This window comes from Bicyclus anynana, chromosome 18 (assembly GCF_947172395.1).
Source record: "Bicyclus anynana chromosome 18, ilBicAnyn1.1, whole genome shotgun sequence".
Taxonomy (NCBI): domain Eukaryota; kingdom Metazoa; phylum Arthropoda; class Insecta; order Lepidoptera; family Nymphalidae; genus Bicyclus; species Bicyclus anynana.
Window position 1 is genome coordinate 10,980,162 of NC_069100.1, and position 20,789 is coordinate 11,000,950.

A 20,789-nucleotide genomic window follows, 5' to 3' on the forward strand; every position below is an offset into this window, starting at 1 on the left:
CTTTTGTGCTCTTGAAGGAAAATATTTTCTACCACCATGTGTTTTTGGTAGTAATTTTACAAATGTTACAAGATATGTTCGATAGAGGTCATAGATTTTGACTTAATATTAACTGGGCTTTGATTATTCTATCAACTATTACAATAAAATAGTTAAGTATGATTACCTATATGATTATCTATAGGTATAAATACATATTATAAAAGAAAGATTTGATTATGTTTACATTATCAGGGAGTAATATAGGCTATATTTTATCACCGTATTTATACGGAAACAATAGCTACGCGAGTAAAACCGCGAGCCATCTGCTATAGGATATAACTGTATCAGGTAAAAATAATTTGACAGGTAACTAACTTGCTTTAACTATAGTAATTTCAAATTTTTATTATTTATTAATTTAAAATGAATCGAGTTAAAAATTAAAACCCATACGCCAGTGACGCTTGAATAAATCAACTTACAATTATGTAAACACGCTAATTACAGACAAACATAAACATAACTTTAATATCGGGCCAATTGTACTTACTGGGTAAGTCGTTTTTCAAAAAATATTAAAAATATAATTGTTATTGGTGTTTATGAATGATAAAATTATGATATCACTTTCATGGGCTTTTAATAAAATATTATAGTGTGGCGACATCTGTCTCGTAAATTTTGAAACGTTATAAATCGATCGATACCAGACAGATGGCGTTCTATAATTGAGTATTTATTTTGAGTTATTCAATTGAAAATGGTCATTGATGATTGATTTACATCGGAATGAGATCCAATGGATATGAATCATGAAATAATGAGCTTATGTTTGTTTCAAAAAAATTTAGCAGAAGCCGATCTTTGGAAGATGTCGATGTTACACCCTGACTCCGAGATTACATTAAACGAGGAAAGAGCTGTATTAGAAATTGTATGTAAATAAATGTATATAAAAACATCCTCTACTTTTTTATATTAAAACTAAACGTGTTATTTATACAATAATAATTAATTCTTTTATATTACAGTGAGGCTCGTTGATGTCTTTTATATAGCTTATAGTGATCGCTAATAAAGAATTCAACGTAAGTTTGTCAATAGACAAATATGAATTCATCCACTCCTTTCAGCCTTAGTTGCAGCTTATATAGTGACAACTGTTACTATTATATTATATTAGTTGACTATGTTATTATATGTTATTGTATTATATTATATTAGTTGCTATGAAATTAATGTGTGATATTATCTACATATGTAATTAATACTGATTTAAATAGGAATTTGAACTTTTTATTGAAGTCCTAAATTCCGGAATTTATGATGCATAGACATTGACATTTGTATAAAATTTCATGTAGTACCTGTGTTACCTGAATTCTGTATTTTTTTATAAAATAAGGCCTATCGATCGAAAGCATGATTAAAAAAATATATAAAAAGAACGAAACAAGAAAATAATTCAGATGGAAATTAAAAATGGCAACGTAGAGACTTAGTTGAATATGCTGTATGTCTTCTGTGATATTGCCAGAAATACCTCCAACTCCATTATACATATATGATAGGTAGGTATACAGTGAGTGTGATCACTGCTCTACCTTGGCCACGGTGGCGGGCCAGACTGTTCTGTCAACTATCACCATAAAAAAATTATGAATTATCAAATACAAAATACAATAAACTATAATATAAAAATATCAAAACCAAATATATATGTAGTTTGCATAATTTCTGGTTCTGTTGACCTTTAGAGGCTATTCATGAGTTATTATTGTTTAGGTCTCTTGTTTAGGTTTTCGGCCAGTAAATCAATCAGCAGGTTTTTAGTTTATCAATAGATCATTGTAATTATAATTTGCTTGCGGATGTCATTATCTACGTGGAATTTAGTTTTTCTGATAAACAAATCTATAGTAATATTATAAAGCTGAAGAGTTTATTTGTGTGTTTGATTGAACGCGCTAATCTAAGGAATTTGAATCAGGTCCGATTTGAAAAATTCTTTCAGTGTTAGATAGCCCAATTATCGAGAAAGGCTGTACCACGAACCGAAACCACGAAAGTCGGTTAAAAAGAGTAGAATTGGAGCTTAGACACTGCTCTAATATGGTTTTAACTAACTGACGCCGCGCGATTTCACCCGCGTGGTCGGTTCCCGTAAGAATACGGGGATAATATATAGCCTACAGCCTTTCACGATAAATGGGCTATTTAACACTGAAAGAATTTTTTCAAATAGGACCAGTAATTCATGAGATTAGCGCGTTCAAGCAAACAACTCCTCAGGTTTATAATATTAAGTATAGTTTAAATAATAATGTTGACTATTATGTTGGGTGAGTCACCGGTGAATATAATGTGTGCCATCGTCCTGCGGCGACACCGGATCGGTTTTCTCCTGCGTTATGTAAATACTTCTCGAAAAATGTTACTCATATTCGTAATACATAGGTATTTTGGGTGTGCCTAACTGCTTAACTTGGTTTGAGTGAAATTTGCCTAACAGATTATTATAAAATGTAAGTTTTGAAATTAAATGCGAAAAAACCTCCCAGTTAATCATCTGTTGATGGCTTTGCTTTGTTGACTTTGCTAAAGGCAGGCATCTATATTTTTACTAGCAGACATCGTGCGGTTTTTCCGCCTAGTTTCTGGTCCTGTAGGACTACGGGGATAAAATATAGCCTATAACACTCGGGGATAGTGTAGCTTCCCAACAGTGAAAGAACTTTTAAAATCGGTTCGGTACTTTCGGAGCTTACAAACAAAATATAAACAATCAAATCTTTCCTCTTTATAATATTAGTATCATAACGATAAAATTAAAAGTATGTATGTATAAAGCAAAATGAAAATTAATAATAACGATTTAAGTCGTTACCTACCTACTGAAAAAACCAATGTCTGAGAAACCAAAATCTTTATAAACGCCTTGAATTGGCTTGGCACCGCCTTCAAAATTATCAGTAGGTAAAAAATATTATAATGTTATTTTTCGCTTAAAAGTAAAAAAAAAAGTATTTAAAAAGATATTTATGAAACAACAATAGGCCAATTATACTCTCATCTTTGTTGAGACTAAGAAAGAAAACAAACACCAAAGTGTTGTCGGCAACAATGTCAGGTGACACACGTGGCCCCGATCACCGCGGAAAGGAAGTGAAAGTGGGGAAACACAAACACACTGTCCGCCACTAGAGACAGGTAAATTGGTCACATACTTTAATTATACTGATTGACTAAGCAGATGGTCCAACTGATCTTAAGAGGAAAACGACCTTTTTATTAACCGACTTCAAAAAAAGGAGGAGGTTCTCTATTCGACGCGTATTTAAGCCGTTTCTGAAAGAACTACATGAACACTGGCTGAAAAACCTAAATCTTTATGATATTCTTACATGGCTTGATTAAACATATCATCGGGCTAGTACCGCCTTCAAACTGATCATCAATTAGTACATAATATGATATATAGAACTTAGAATGATATTATTTTTCACTTTTTAGTTTAGTCAGTATGTTTTATATTTATGAAGTCGGTTGAATTTTTTTATTAAAATTTTTTTAACAACAATAATTGATCCGACAAAGTCCCGAGGCCGCCCCAAAAAGCGCTGGCTCGACATCGTACACGCGGACTTGAGAGCCAACATTAAGAAGTCGGATGCCCAAGATCGGGCAAAGTGGGCGAGATGTCGGAAAACGGACCTCACATAGTGGGTCCACTCTAGGAAGAAGAAAAAGAGACGAACGTTTAAAAAGTAGCTCAATAACCTATCTTCTAGGGAATGTGGTATTAAAATCGGTTCAGTCGTTCCAGAGAGACAGTTCTAGTCAAGAAGAAGAGATTTTTCTAAAATACTTTTCTTGGAACTCAAAGAGATAAACACTTTAGTTTTCCCAGAGGGATGGGTATTTGACCAAAATTGCCTGTAATCGAAAACGCTTTCCCTTCGAACACATTAATTTAAACTTATTAAATATATAAATTGAAAAAATGAAAAATTTAGACACTAACTCGATACGCCCCCGTATACATAAGTATGAGTATCGCGTACAATCGTTTTATATCGTATTATATATCGTATCGCTTTATAATTCGCTACACATTATTTTTTAAAACCAAAATTTTTTGAAAATTTTTCCTTTGTCGGAGTTACTCTTGAAAGGTCAAAATAGATATCTCGGGAACTTATTTTTTTATTGAACAATTTACGTAAGTACGTAAATTGTTCAATAAAAATTATTATAAATACTAAAATGTTTATTATTCTGCAGGGATCTATCGAAATCGGAAGCCAAAATTACTCCAAAAACGAAAAATAGGAATGATTATTTGTCTTTAGCAATTATGGTATAGATACTTTTACAAATTTCATCATTTAAAAATAAACACAGTTACTAACTTATTATATACTTAAAGATATTTATATAAACAATGAAGTAAATAATTTTGTAAGACTCTTTAAAATATAATATTTACCTTGTAAATAATCCAGACTCAATATAACAGGGCTAGCGGAAGCCAAAGTTAGCAGCACTTGTAACAGTATGAACACAAATGTAAAGTTCAAGCCCACCACTCCACGACAGTTGTCCACTATGTGAACTAGTATACACTTCCCACTGATCACTTTAGTATCTCGCTGTGGACACGGCCACGTTGAAATGGGAGGACCCATTTTTGTGTGTGTCTGTTTTTTTGTTCGCTATGAACTTCGGTGCATTGTTTCTGGTTTCTGTAACAAGGAAATGTACAAAGTTAGGTATTTGACAAATCTGGAGTAGCATCAAATCAAATCATGCCAAATGATCAAAATGCCTTATGATTACAACATGTTGGTTTGGTTTTTCTTTTTTTTAGGTCTTTTTTTTATTCAGAACTTAAGCTAACTTATCCTAATAATTATACAAATCATGTAAATACTGGCTGCATTTTACGCGCTGGACAGCCAGGCTGATCCTTTGCGCAAAAAATGACCCAACCCTTCTGTCACCAGTCGAGGCAACTAGCCGCGGAGAAATGATTCGGTAGGTAAGGTCTTGGGTTTCATTTAAGTATAAACATAAAAACACAAATAACAAAGATATACGAGTTTATACGATATGTGTTGTAATTTTGTTTCCATACAAATCTTATAATTTTACAAAACTTTGACGACATCGTTTTACAAAGAAGAAATGCAAAAAGAAACTCAGAATCTGCTCTTTTAAAAGAGATGTCACTATTTACAATTTAAAGTTTTATTTAAAACTAGCAGTCAACCCGCGGTATTATTCGTTCCTGTAAGAATAATACCTATATGAACGTTCCCGTAAGATTAAATATATCCTACTACACTTACAAGTAATGTGGCTTTCTAGTGGTAAAAAAAATTTCAAAATCGGTTGAATAGATCCAGAGATCCATCTACAATAAAAAAAAACTTTACCCCTTCATAATATTAGTGTAGATATTAAAATATTATGATATTTAATTATTTTTATCTGTGTTAGAAAACCCCGGATATTGAAACTGTATGAAATAAGGTCTAGCATAGCCGCCCTTAATTTTACCGCTAGGGAAATGAGAAGACCGTTAAGTTGAGAGGCTTGTGGGAGGAAACAGGCTGCACAGTTATAATTATGGGTTCGTCTGTCGCATTAACTCGCAACCACTTGCGGCTTTTAGCTATTTATATTGAGTGTTTATTACTGTGGACGGTATCTATGACACAGAGATACAAAATGTTGTTTTGATAGAGCATATTATCTACCGTGCTAAGCCGTGATAGCCCAGTGGATATAACCTCTGCCTCAGATTCCGGAGGGTGTGGGTTCGAATCCAGTCCGGGGCATGCACCTCCAACTTTTCAGTTATATGCATTTTAAGAAGTTAAATATCACATGTCTCAAACGGTGAAGAAAAAACATCGTGAGGAAACCTCTGCGTGTGTGAAGTCTGCCAATCCGCATTGGGCCAGCGTGGTGGACTATTGGCCTAACCCCTCTCATTGTGAGAGGAGACTCGAGCTCAACAGTGAGCCGAATGTGGGTTGATAATGATGATGATGAAATCTACAATTATATTCTAAAACTAGCGGACGCCCGCGACTTCGTCTGCCCTTAAATCTCTTTAATTCAGGCCTTACAGAAGTATCGCTCTATAAATGGAGTAATTTTTTCTGTTTTCCCAACTTCACTGTTCCTGTTGATATTATAGGAGCGAGATCAAAAGTGCACTATAAAAGTGCACCTGCCTAGGAGTATGAAGAATAATTGTACCAAATTTCGTTAAAATCCGTTGAGCAGATTTTGTCTCTATAACGAACGTACAGACAGACAGACGAAAATTTTACCGATTGCATTTGTGGCATCAGTATTGATCACTAATTACCCCCTGGTAGTTGTTTTGGAAATATTTATTTATATATATATTTCATGTACAGAATTGACCTATCTACAGTTTTATTATAGGTATAGGTGTAATTGTAGATTAGAGTGGACGCCCGCAACTTCGTACGCGTAAAATTTTTCATAAATCCCACGGATGGATAGATGAATTTTCTATGATAAAAAGTGGCTTATACATTGATCAATAATCTCCTCTATCTACCAATGAAAGGCAAGTTTAAATCGGTTCAGCCTTTTCAGAGATTAGCCCGGGTAAACAGACAGGCAAAAATTTTAAGAAAGCTAGATTGTGTTTTAGTATAGTGTAAATAACTATAAGCATTTGAGAAAACACAGTTATTTTGAAATCACAGACAGACACTTCAATTTTATTTATGTTTATTGATTACAACATTGGCACTCCGACAAATTGGCAAACAACATTTAGTTGTACATTTTCTCAATAACTTGGTAATTATTTACTTCAAATTTAAAAAAATATATATTTGAGGCTCTCATCTTTCATTAACAAGCTCTTTCATTTGTTATGTTGGGATTTTATTCATTTTCCTTCTTGCCCCAAATAGTGCCCCCATAAACAGATCTAGTCGCGCCAGACTTTTACGATTGGTCAACTACTGCTTTCATTAGGTGTAAGGAAGTCAAACCAAATCATTAAATATTTTTAAAAATATAAGTAATTGATAGCCCAGTGGATATGACCTCTGCCTCCAATTCCGGAGGGTGTGGGTTCGAATCCGGTCCGGGCCATGCACCTCCAACTTTTCAGTTGTGTGCATATTTTTAAGAAATTAAATATCACGTGTCTCAAACGGTGAAGGAAAACATCGTGAGGAAACCTACATACCAGAGAATTTTCTTAGTTCTCTGCGTGTGTCAAGTCTGCCAATCCGCATTTGTCCAGCGTGGTGGACTATTGGCCTAACCCCTCTCATTCTGAGAGGAAACTCGAGCTCAGCAGTGAGCCGAATATGGGTTGATAACGAAGTAATTCGTGTCGTTATTCCACATAGATATTATACAAACTGTGTTTCTATTTAAAACTTCTATGTTCTTGATTCAAACCCATATAGACCAGCGAGGCAGGTAGAGATAGACAAGTATTGAAAATGGCGGATAGTAACGTCTCATACGTAATCGGCGATAATTTGTAATTTGGTCAGTGTATGTGTGCCAGACTACCGTTAGACGAGGCTGGACGTGTGAAAGTTGCTTGTACCCCCTCCTGCCCCCCCGGCACCCCACCACGTGGCAGTCGCGAGACGACTACGGGTTGCCATGGCAACGTATACCAACTGTTACCAAACATTCTTATTATTTCATACACATACTTTGAACTCTATAACGAAACCAACATACATTTTGTTCGAAAGGTTAACTTAATAGTATGTATGTATGTATAGTAATTATGAGTAACCAAATAATAGTAGAATGTATCATGTCATAACGTATCAAGAACTTCAGATAAGGCAAACAGAAGAGTTACATATTTTGTTCTTTTTACTTGGGGTGCGGCCATGGAGTCGCATTAAAATTTTTTTCTGATTGGGATAGGGTAGAGGTAGGGTAGGACATCAACAGAAAGTTTACATCGACATTCACGCGGACGACGTCGCGGGCGTCGGCTAGTAAATTAGATTAATCTAAAGAAACTAACCACGTATTTTTATTTTTTCTCTAACTCTTTCACTTAGCTCACGCTTAAAGTTGTCATGTTGTCTGCAAAACGACATGAAGTCACTAAAAACTTGTACAAGCTTTCAAAGTGGCCATTTTCTTGCGGAAACATAAAAAAACACTACAGAGTTAAGAAGGTACTTAGAGATAATAAGGACTTTTACTTCAAACTGTAAAACATTGATTCACAAAGTGGTCCAGGGGTCTACAAAAGCCTCGGCGGGGGTCTTCATTAATGTAACATAAAAATGGGGGTTCACGATATGTAACTGGGAGTCCACGAAACATTATCTGGTTTCATACAGAATGGGGAGTTTTCTAAATAAAATAATTAGGAATTGATTGCTTCCTTGTGCTCTGACTAGATATCAAAAATTAAAGTTGCTGATATAAATTTTTGCCTGGACAATTTTACTTTTTGTCATACACTCACAGCACAATCAATTAATTAATTAACTAGGTAAATAATCAATTCACTATCACTATTTTTTTAAACAGATTATTTTGTGATGGCTGTTAATTCAGCTAAGCACATTTTTTGTCGAATTTTGGAAAGAAATTTAGAAATTGTACATTGTACATATATTGACGACTTTTTTTTGCTTGAGATTTGTAGTAAAATATTTGTCTTATAGATGTCATAGATAGAATCTACAACATACAACACTAATCGACAACACACAATATAACAAAAACATACGTTTCGAATTGAGAACCTCTTCCTTTTATTGAAGTCGGTTAAAAAGACAACTTCTGACAATACATCAAGACAGAAAACCGAAACGCCTGAAGCTTTTAATACCGTGAGCGATACCGATACTATAAACTTTTATAAGTTTTGAATACGTCGTCTAACCCGGTGATGCAACCAAATGAAAATAAATAATTAATTAATCAAATAATGAATTATTATTTTAATATACATTTGTATCATTTACATCGGACATCATAAATTATGCAGTAATTTATCGGAATGAAGAACAGGATGATATCATCAGGCGCGTGACATTTAATAATGATTTCATAATCTGTGATGACATTTAACCACTTAGAGCCGTTACGTTAAACATGTTAGAACTTAACTGTAGTTTTATCTGGATCTATGTTGAGTAACTAGATGTTAAGACACAATTGCCGCTCTGTAATAGAGTCATCATTATCAACCCATATTCGGCTCACTGCTGAGCTCGAATCTCCTCTCAGAATGAGAGGGGTTAGGCCAATAGTCCTCCACGCTGGCCCAATGCGGATTGCCAGCCTTCACACGCGTAGAGAATTAAGGAAATTCTCAGGTATGCAGGTTTCCTTACGATGTTTTTCCTTCACCGTTGGAGACACGTGATATTTAATTTCTTAAAATGCACACAACTGAAAAGTTGGAGGTGCATGTCCCGGACCGGATTCGAACCCACACCCTCCGGAATCGGAGGTAGAGGTCAAATCCACTGAACTATCACAGCTGTAATAGAGTAACTAACTAAACATATACCTGAAAACATTTTAAACGAAACACTGCCTGCTTAATTGAAATGATAGAACTTAGTGTTTTCTCCTGAGCGGATTTTGGCCACGGCGGCCAATCTCATCTATAGATTAGCCATATATGCAGTGATGTGCACTTTATAGATGCAAAACTGCACTGCCTACCCTATACCTAATTCGGATCGGGATCGAACAAGGATTTTTCCACTTTGTACAATTTTAGTGCGTACCCTAGTTAAAAGTCTTGTTTACGTCACTGCATAGGTATACAGGAGATATTATAGTGGATTAGTGGAAAAACATGTACGTAAACACAGGGGGCAAGGAGGATATTTAAGAGCAGGCAGGCAGAGCCATGAGAAATTTGACTGCAAAGACTGTGACGTGAATTTTCGAATTTTTTTCAAGAAATAGGAATCGGAAACTTATTTTTGCTGGGCTGCCCCAGAAATTAAGCCTAGTTCTCATTGTTCGTAGTCGAAGTAGCCTATTATTATATAGATATTGCTTGTATCGATAGTTTGTAGCTGTTCTAAGGTTAAGTAAAATAATCATTCATCGCTCTGCTATTAGCACGTCAGCGGCTACCATTTATAGGCTTCAGACCAGAGTTGCTGATTGATATGATAGAACTAAGACGGTATTATATTTCTTAATGGATCGAATGTTTATGACACCACTTCAGAACTAATAATACTCGCCGACTTCGCACGAACATCACTCAATCTTAGAAGCCAATTTTACGAGCTCGAGTAAAACCCTTTCTTATTAAACAATGTACTACTCTACTACTATTACTGAAATTACGGAAATCTATATACTGTTCTACTGGTAGGTACATCCATCCCCATTCTACCACAGAACGTCCTGAAAAATGGCATCCCTTTGTTGTCGACGTTCAGTCAACGTTTTGCGTCAACGTTACTAATTGGAACTACTAAGATGTGGAATGCCCTTCCGGCATCTGTGTTTCCTGGCACGTATAATTTGTGCACCTTCAAGGCAAGAGTGAATAGGCATCTTCTAGGCCAGCGCGCTTCATCTTAGACCTCATCATTGCTTACCATCAGGCATGATTGTAGTCAACCGCAACCCGCAAACCTATCCAAGATATAAAAAAAAAGTTTACCATCAGGTGAGATTGCAGTCAAGGGCTAACTTGTAAAGAAAAAAAAAAGTAAACGTCACTGCACAGTGGCTAAGTAGTGAAGTGTGTATTGCTTAAGTATGTCTATTTTAACAATAAAAAATAACTAACAAAAAATTTTATTATATACCTACATAATGTATTTTATTTGCGATTAGCCCAATCAAATAACAACTTTGCACGTTGAAGAAGGTTTTCATAACAAATAAATATATACGATTTTTTTTAAGTAATGGTTGACGGAACAAAGTAGAGCAGAATCTGGTGCGCCTCACCAGATAATTTTTTTTTTTTAATAATAAAGAGATTACTGCGAAACGAAAGTGATTACTAATAAATATTACTAGGACAACATAACATATGAGAGAGATATTGAATTAAATTAATTAAGCCACATTATCGCGCACCGTTAGGATAATAGACGTATATGGCACGAGGAATCTATACCAACCAGTTTGTGGCGCCTAGTGAGAGAAATTGCTTGACTCATTCTTTATCCTACTAATAATATAAATGTGAAAGTTCATGTGTGTATGTGATAATCAATTAATGAAAACTGAACTGATTAGATGAAAATTAGACAAACACTTATAAATATTTAAGTGTTTGTCAATAGATTAACGAATGGGAAACTTTCACTCTAATCACCAAAACTATTAAGACTACTTTGCGCAATTTATTCAAATTATGCATTTTGTACCTACTTAAACAAACTTAATTTTATTTAAAAGTTCAAAACAGTCTAAATATATGTTTATTTATGTTTTTTTTCACACTTCTTTTATTCACTCTCAATTTGAATTAGAATATCTTAGCATTCCATGAATTCACCGTGCGGGTGCCGGATTCATGGTGTGACTGAGAAAAAAAATCCGAGCAGAGGCCGGGTTTTGTGATGGACGGGTGTGAGGCTAAAGAGAGCTCCTATAAAGTAGATTTTCACTCCCCTTCTCCGCTCGTATTGTTCTTTCTTTCTAGCCAAATTTGGGTACACATTCTAATGAAGATCCTTTTGCTTTATTCTACCGAGATTCTAGAAGTCTTTATGCAGGTTATAGAAAGATTTTTCTGGTCTTACCGACTTCTATAGCATATTCCTAATCTAATCACATAGTTTAGGACTTTAGGTCAGTGTAAAAATACTCTATCTATTTTATGAGGCTGAAACGATTCGTCCGGTAAGCGGAAAAATAAGTCTATTCTGTTACTGGAATAATAAAATGAATTAATTCATATGAATAGTCACTTCGATATTATAAATAATTATGTGTAAATAAAATTCACCCCTTATTTGTTAGTGTTTAGGCAAAACTTAACGTACACTTCCTTACTTGTGTTGCATCCGATTTTGTGTTGTGATGCGTTAAGAATCTTTTAAATTGAAGTAATATAATCTCAGAGACAACCGAAAAAGTCTTAGTGACATTGAGAGCTTAACGCTTAACGCAAAGCAGCGTGGTTAGGACCAACTCCTAAAAAAATACCCTGCAAATTGATACTTTGAGGTGATAGTTTTTTCCCCAACTTTTCACTCTATAAAGTAAAACTCAACTAAAAAATTGGTTTGAATGATCTACTTTCTGAAACTATTAATTGATTTCGAGAAATTCCTTATGCGTTTGACAGATTGAACTTTGAAGAAGGTGATGGACAATTAACGTATTGTTTTTACTGGGTGGGATTGCGACACACCGTACAAAACAGCTAATATTACCTACATACTCTATAATTATTCCCCCGATTCCTGCGCTAATTGTAGATCTAGACGCCCAAAAAACGTCCTTTACGATACTGACGATGACAAAATAACGAACGACAATGCTTCCCACCCAACACATACACAACCTATACAGCGTCTTCGCAGGCAAAGACGAAGTCTCCGATATCTGACGTCACCCAGACGTGGGCTTTTTAGCTCACGATCTCGGGGACTGATACACTCAGGCCAAAACACCCTTCCCGAACGGCCCTCTAAGCCGAGGTCCGAGGCTCTGAGAAGACGCCCTTAAAGAGTCGCTCCGCCCATCTACTCTTCTGCCTTCGGGCCCCATCAGGTGATGCTTCTGCGCTCACCCAAACCTCCAAGTAACACCGCTGAGGTCTCATTAAGGAGCCTACGGCACTTACACAATCAGATAAAAGAATCTTAATTATTACTCTTTAATATGAACTTTAGCAGCTGTCTCTCGGCCTAATTCTATTTTTCTGCCCATTGTATGCAAATAGTACGTTTTTATATTCGCGCTACAGTTAGTTTTTTCCTGAGTTTTTACTGTGAGACTTTTTGTTTATTGCACTATGGCGTCCGTTTTTGTACTCCTTAATAATTAGTTACCGTATTCATTTTGAAGCAATTTTCCTTAGTTCCGTGTTTCAAATCGTTAAGAAGACTTTAAAGGTACTTTAAGAAACTTTAAGAAACTGTAAACTAATTACATATCTTTCGACTTTATTTCATTTTAAAGCAAATTTGAAAAAAAAAACATTTTTTGAGGTTCTTATCCTAGATGCAAAGTGAGGATGAATTTTCTATCGTCTATCCCATGATGTGGTGTATCGTTATCGGTATTTTTGTGCATTACATTTTTATTTTTATTCTTTACAAGTTAGCCCTTGACTACAATCTCACCTAATGGTAAGTGATGATGCAATCTAAAATGGAATCGGGCTAACTTGTTAGGAAGAGGAGGAAATTTACACCCCTTTCGGTTTCTACACGACGTAAATCGCTTGGCGGTAGGTACGTCTTTCTCGGCAGGGTAACTAGCCACGGCCAAAGCCTCCTACCAGCCAAAAACATAACGGATTAAAGTGCCAACTTAATCTACGGAACCCTACACTGCACGTGGCCCGACGCGCACTTGGTTGGCTTTATTAAAGCTGTTCTGTCCGACGTATATGGATATTACGTACTTGAATCAATTTATTATTTATTTTCTATAGTCTATGCTAACAGTTGGTCAGGAAATGCACCCACACAGAGATTGTAATGCAAAACATGATTTTGTAATACCCGCATGAGCATTGTGAAATGCGGTGGCACATCGAAGTTGATATTGATTGCATGTGTAATTTGTATTATCTATGTACGGGATTTTCACTTTTTTTACGTAATTTTAAAACTAATAGCTCTACATATGTTTTAGAGGCCAGAAAACTAATTATTTCTAAGATCAACGATATTATAAACGAATAGATATGTTACGTCCCTACAGAATCATCGCATTAAGTGATCCGAATTTAGCTACACCACTAAGCGCACAATTTTGTATTTACACTTCCTGAACACACAACTCGACATTGTACACAATATTTAGGTGTTATTTGTTTAAATAACTTAGACTACTATGCCGCTAACGCCTTTGTACGCCTCACTTTCGACGCCCTGATGCCATATCTATAGTATAAAAAATCGTAGCTTGCATCCTTAAAATTTAGAGTTTTTGATCTTATAAGAGGTAAAGTTTGTGAGGTTGTAGGGGTAATCTCTGGATCTATTATTGAACCAATTTTGAAAATTCTTTTAAAAATAGAAAGTCACGTTATTTGTCAATGTTATAAGACTATATCAATATATAATGTATCATCTATGACTATATTTTATCGTGGTATTTACTCGAAAACGAACTACTCGAGTGAAACCGCGGGTCGCCGGCTAGTGTCCTATAATTAGATTCTCACAAAAGGCCTATGCCCTGCAAAGGACGACCATCGGCTAGTGATGATGATGTTATAATTAATTACTTAGGTAAAGGAGATGGTCCATTTCAGGTCCATTCTTGTACCTACCCCTCAGACTAAATACATAAGAACTAGTATCGCACCTAAATTTACGAACAAAATTTTCTGCCATTTTCTAAGGAAAACGAGCTTAGATTTCATACATATCTTATAATAAACTAGCAGTTTTTGTTAGGTTTTTACGCCATTTAACTACACAAGAAGGTATTTTTACGAAGGATTTCAACCGACAGACACGATTGTAAACTATGAAACATCGATTCTATAAAGACAGTGTTTATAATCACATAAGATCGTTGATCATATACTTTGACAGAAAAATAATGTCTTGCGAGGCAGGTCTTTACCTAATTAGTCTGAGACCTACCCCGTATCATTAAAATTTAAAAAATACAAAGATCTTATTAAAATTTATTATAGTGAATAAATGTAACTAAATAAACAGAAATAAATAAAATTAAAACCCAAGTTTTTGAGTTATATCAAGATGGCGCCTCTAAAGCAACTATGACATGACAATTGACAGCAAACATCAAATCGATTACTGCATTGAAAACGTCATCAATCCGCCATTATTCCTCTTAATAGTGTTGCATTTTTTGGGAGATAATGTACATTATTTCGAAAGAATTAAAGTAAATTCGTAGATTTGTATAATCAAAAATATTTAAAAAAATATTTTATTTTATTTCCGCTAGGGTACAATGACTGGACCTGGGCTCCATACAATTTTGGACCATCTCCTTTACTATATGAAGCGTGTTATAATGGTCATCTCTCTACCTTCTTCAAGGAGAGAGGATTTGAGCTTATACCCTCTATATAACTGAACTCACATTCACACACACACACACACACACGATCATTTGGTTGCGGTTTCTGTTAACAAGAAAGTGAATTATGCTTCTCATGTATTGTCACGAAGCAGCCCCGTAAGTATAAACGACGTGTGTATATCAATAATTATATTATAATAACTCCTTCGTGACTTGAGTTTGTATTCTATCTATCCGAAGCTTGTCTATTTATGAACCATAACAACAGTAAAGCTCTTTGTGACAGAGCTTCGGGAAATACTCCATGCTAATTTATTTATATAATTACTTAATAATTTATAGAGTTTGCAATGACCAACCTTCGTCATTTTGTAAAAGCTCTATAAGTTTAATAAATAAAACATAATATGAAACAATGGTATAAGCGCTGGCTTGACATTGTAAACGCCGGAGAGTCAACAAAATCTTCAAGTAGGATGCCCAAGATCGGAAAAAGTAGGCGAGTTTGTACCTAAATCAGACTCCATCCAGTCACGATAAATAGTTATAGAAAATAGAAAATGAAGCTTAATAATATTATTTCTTAAAAATACAGCCAAATCGCATTTTAGTTACATGGTTTTGGTTACGTTTATGTTTTTCATGTTGGTTGTACTTATTTTTTAAGAAAAAATATTTATCTTTCAATCTATATTGTGAAGTGCAAATTATTAAATTCATATGAAATTCACCCTAATTTGTTACTTTACAGTAGTAGTAATGGGTAAGCATTGAATCATCCCCTGCTCTTCTACCAAAGGGGTTGGATATAAAAAATATACGCGTCGAATTGTTAACCTTCTCTCCTTCTTTTTCTTCGGTTGAAATTTTTTTATTTTATTTATTTATTTATACTTTATTGCACAAACAAAAACAATAACAAAGAAAACAAAGGAAAACATAGAAAACAAGTATGTGCAAAGGCGGTCTTATTGCATATAGAAAATCATTGATGGCAACAGCTAGAGCCTTTCGTTCTAATTAAAAAATGATCTTGATATCTTTAATGAGTCTATTAGATGAACGTGTAACAAAGATTAGGCCGTCATAGTACGAAAAAGAAGGACACTATGTCAAAGACGCAGGCTTTCATCGCGAGCAATGTCTAAATAACGGCAGCGGGCATACTTTCCGTTTCCCGAGCTAAGCCGATGTTAATGACCTCAGAACCTGCTTATCTCAGCTTATCTTAAAAGTAAGTCAATTGAAATGCAAGTAAAATTCTTGCGATACAAAAGTACTTAATTTGATATTTAATATCCTTTAGGCTGTATGACTGTCGACCTTTGCCGAATTTTATGTGGTGATTTTTTTGTAAAGAATTTTTCCGTTACATCTGAATTTAAATTAGCACTTCTTTGTTTGCGCTTTGTAAAAGCTTTGTTGTATTGTTTTGAAATACAAAAAATTATAAATTGATGGTTTTAATATACCTATCTAACTTAACCAATAGAAAAATATTGTGTTTGCACTACACAATATTTTTCGTTAGTCACAGAAATTAAAAAAAGAAACGATTTATCGATTGGGTTCTTAAACAGTCAACTTTACGACTCGCGAAAAATAAATTTGAATAAAGAATAATATAAGAATGTATGTCATGTTGGTAGTACAAAATCGGCCGCGGTCGGTCCGGGTCGGATTCCATACGGGACCGTGTTTCGTTCATTTCACTGACCTACATTTACACAACGGAACGCGACCGACACAAACTCACGACCGGCTGTGCTTTTTACAACAACTTTTTAGTTGCAAATTGAGTTATAAGACGTTCAGAAATTTTGATGTTGATTTTTTTTTCATTTGCTTATTGAAAAATTATATTCGTTGCCGATAATAGAAATAGTAGTTTATGCTGTATTTACTGTGTATTTTATATTATGAAAGTATCGTAGATAAAGCTTTTTTTATAATATTTATATAAATACCTATATATTAACATACTTAGGTATAATATTTATGTAAATAGTATAAAAAACATACCTACATTGTACCTACTTTATTTTAAGTATAGGTAATTTGAATTAACTGCGATTAATAAAATATAGTGTTATTTATTACTCTCTTTTAACAGGATTTTAGGCACCTACATAATAATTTTATTCGCACATTTTTTATGAAAGACATTTTTTTCTGACAAGTCTCATTTTGGTTTCATGAAATACGCAAGATCTTTATGTGTTATATGTCGTAAACGTAAATTATCTAACGCATTTCATTATTTGCACTATTAACTTAATAGTGATAATAAATTTGCTCGTTAAACTAAGTAGGGCTTTAAAGGCTTAAGTGGCTTTCCTTAATAAACATTCTGGTTTTATTTCTGTAGTGCGGCCAGTAGGAAGAGCAACAACCTATGATTGCAGGGCCGTTATTCCCGATCGTCTCGGCTGAGCACTGATAACTACAAAAACCAGGCTCTTTCATCCATGTCTTTGTACTTTTTCTATCGTTCTTAACAATAAAATTTAAAAAGATTAACGTTTTTTTTTAATCTCTCGAAATTTTAAACGGTTCTAAATACAAAAAAAAAATTGTCTATGCTATGATCGTGACATAAAATAGACCCACTTTTTATTATATATAGATAAAAAAAATATCATTCACCTGTTTAACTGGCTCCACTACACACAATCACGAATTCATTATCCACAGAAACAGTTATACGTTTACCAAATCCAATTAACGAACGGTTGAGAAAAGATTCTTTGTGAAAAAAAATAATCGTCTCTTTTAAATAACGAACGAAAAAATTAAATGACATTGACAGTTACGCGCGCGCTTTTAAATAACCCTTTTTTTAAATTCCGCGCTAGGCACTGGAGCCTTGACCGCTAGGCGGTTGCGGTCATACTGCGAGACTTGCCTTGCCTGTATACTGTATATTGTACTGGCGTCTCAGGTCATGTATACTTTCCTACAGTTACTTTTCGCTTCGCTGCACTGATTAGCGATTACGGTCACTTTTTTTTGGAGTTTACTCCATAAGAATCGATTTTTATATAATTACAGCATGTACCTACTAGCCGACGTCCGCGTCGCAAATCAATGTAAACTTTCATCCCCTATTTCACCCCCTATATTTATGTTTTATACATAACTAGCGGACGCCCGTGACTTCGACGAAATGAAGGACTTTCCTTACAAACTATCAACCCCTAATTCACACCTTTTTTATTTTAGGGTCCAAAAAAACCGTATAGTTTGCTCCAAGGTCAAATTTTCCATTATACCAAAATTCATCTTGATCGGTTCAGTCGATTAGCCGTGAAAAGGTAACGGACAGACAGACGTACTTTCGCATTTATAATATTAGTATAGATAAATAGTCCACTAATTATGTTACAATACCATATCTCAAAACATTAACTATTTATATTTATAAACTCCAACCCCTTTTTAATCTGTAATCAGTAATTGTACCCACAGAGGTTTGAAAAGGGGTTGAAAATTTTGAAAAATATACTTATTATATACTTATTATATATTATAATATATTAATATATATTATATATGGTCTCAAAACATGCCAAGTTTCATTTAAATTCATCCAGCGTGATGCCTTGTCAACAAAAATACGGACAGACAGACAGACAAACAAACAAACAAACAGAAAAAAAAGAAACATATTTTTGGCTCAGTATCGATTATACACTTGATATGCTTTAACAAAAATTTCAAAATATCTACTATCTATGTACAGAATATGACCTGTTACAGTTTTATTATAAATAGCTAATGTTTGTATTTTGTAGATTTTATTCTCTGGCTCTAATTAACCGATTAAAAAAAATACCACTACAAAGCCACGTTACTTGTGTGAGTCATAGGCTATATTTTATCCCCTTATTCTCTCGGGAACGGAAACTACGCGGGCTAAACCGCCAGGCGTCCGTAAGTATATAATAAAAAAAAAAAAACATACATACAGCCGAACGTAAAACCTCCTCCTTTTTGGAAGTCGGTTAATAAATAAAGTCAAAAAATGTGGAACGCTTCACGATTTTGCGTGTCATCCTTGCGCAGGGGCCATGCTAATCTTCTCTGTATCGTACCAATTTTAGTATATGTACTGCCGAAGCGAGTACGAGAGTTGAAGTGGTTAAAAGTTTACTTATAGTCTAAAACATTAAACATTTCGATAGCGTGATGTAGACCCCATACAAATTGACAGTACAGCTGACAGTGCCACCTGTACTAACTTTTGGTAACCAAAACATAGATCAAGTATCATTCATAGATGGCGCTAATATTTCATAAATTAACTTATGAAATTCTTTTTGTTCATCTAGGTCGCAAAGATAGGTAATTATGTAATATAGGTAGATAAATAAATAATTATAGTAACTCTTGTTCAAAGAAAGATACATTTGCATACATTCACATAAGTTTTCTAAAAAAATCAGCTATAACCTATCTAGTATCTAGTACCATTAACACACGCTAAACGCTTACTTTGGGACTAAAATAGTGATCTGTGGACCGGACTAAATAGTGATATTGTATTGTATAAGTACCTACATTTATTTGTATATTTATTTATTGCATCTATATTTCTTAAGTGGTAAGATAACATTATTTGGTAGGTACGCACTTAAAGTAATTTTCTAAAACTCTATTTCAGTGTGTATGCACACTCAAAAGACATTTATTTACAGGGATGAACAATAGTCTAAGAAAATTGAACGATCACTCACGGTCACGCCACGACCGATCGGGCGTTGTTGGTGACACAGTCTTTTTTTTCAATTCGCAAACGGAAAGCTTATCGCAAGGCTTTCAAAGATATGCGGTGTTGTTTTTAGATGAATAGGCTCAGCTTTTAACATTCCTGGACGTGTGATTTCATCGGGATAGCTTCAAGAGATAGCGCCGTTTTAAACAAAGAAACTGGATTCCATGTCGTTAAACCCTACGCGTATGACACTGGCCTCAATAAAAACATATTAGCAAAACTATTTTACTTTTATAAAATCCCGTTTTTCGAAAATATGTGTTTGTGTGTGTGAGTGTGTGTTTGTGTACTATTTTTGGTATACATATGTTTCGTGAAATACATACTTTTACGTTATATTTATTTTCATTTTTAGTCATTGACTAGTGAAAGAACTTTGAAGATCGGATCAGTAGTTCCGAAGATTACCCCATAAAAAGAATGTTACAAACATACAAATTTTACCTCTTTATAATATAAGTATAAACAATTAAGCCTTTATCTGCGGTCTTACCTGATGCCGTCTAATATGGAAGTGTGCGAAGCTTACTTCCTATCTAAAACATTACCAACTGCGCCAAAGAGGTTAGTTTAGTTTAAATCTGTCTGTTACATTTTTTCACGGCTAATCAGCTTAACCGATTTAGATGGATTTTGATAACAGAACAGAACAGAACAGAAATTAAGATTGTCTTGAGAACAGAATTTAAGACCTTTTTTGCAAAAATAAAAATAGAAGGGGTTGAAACAGGGGTGGAAAGTTTGTATTGAATGCCCTCCATTTTTAAAGTTATATTTAGGAAAAGGGGGAAGTGTCCCATCCCATAAC

At 34.4% G+C, this 20,789-nt stretch overlaps 1 protein-coding gene and 1 non-coding gene across 2 annotated transcripts in view; both read right to left on the minus strand.

Moving 5' to 3' along the window:
* LOC112051681 (serine proteinase stubble) overlaps positions 1–18,110 on the minus strand; it is a 40,775-nt gene extending 22,665 nt beyond the window's left edge. Inside the window, exons 1-2 of the mRNA XM_024090450.2 lie at positions 17,854–18,110; positions 4,475–4,730 (exon numbers count right to left, since the gene is read on the minus strand). Of these exons, the coding sequence (XP_023946218.2) occupies positions 4,475–4,673 (199 nt within the window). The 5' untranslated portion in view covers positions 4,674–4,730; positions 17,854–18,110. The remainder of the gene's footprint in view (positions 1–4,474; positions 4,731–17,853) is intronic.
* Positions 18,111–19,227: 1,117 nt separating this feature from the next.
* LOC112051687 (U6 spliceosomal RNA) lies at positions 19,228–19,334 on the minus strand. The gene has a single exon (XR_002887254.2). It is a non-coding gene; the product is annotated as a U6 spliceosomal RNA (small nuclear RNA).
* Positions 19,335–20,789: the final 1,455 nt, after the last annotated feature.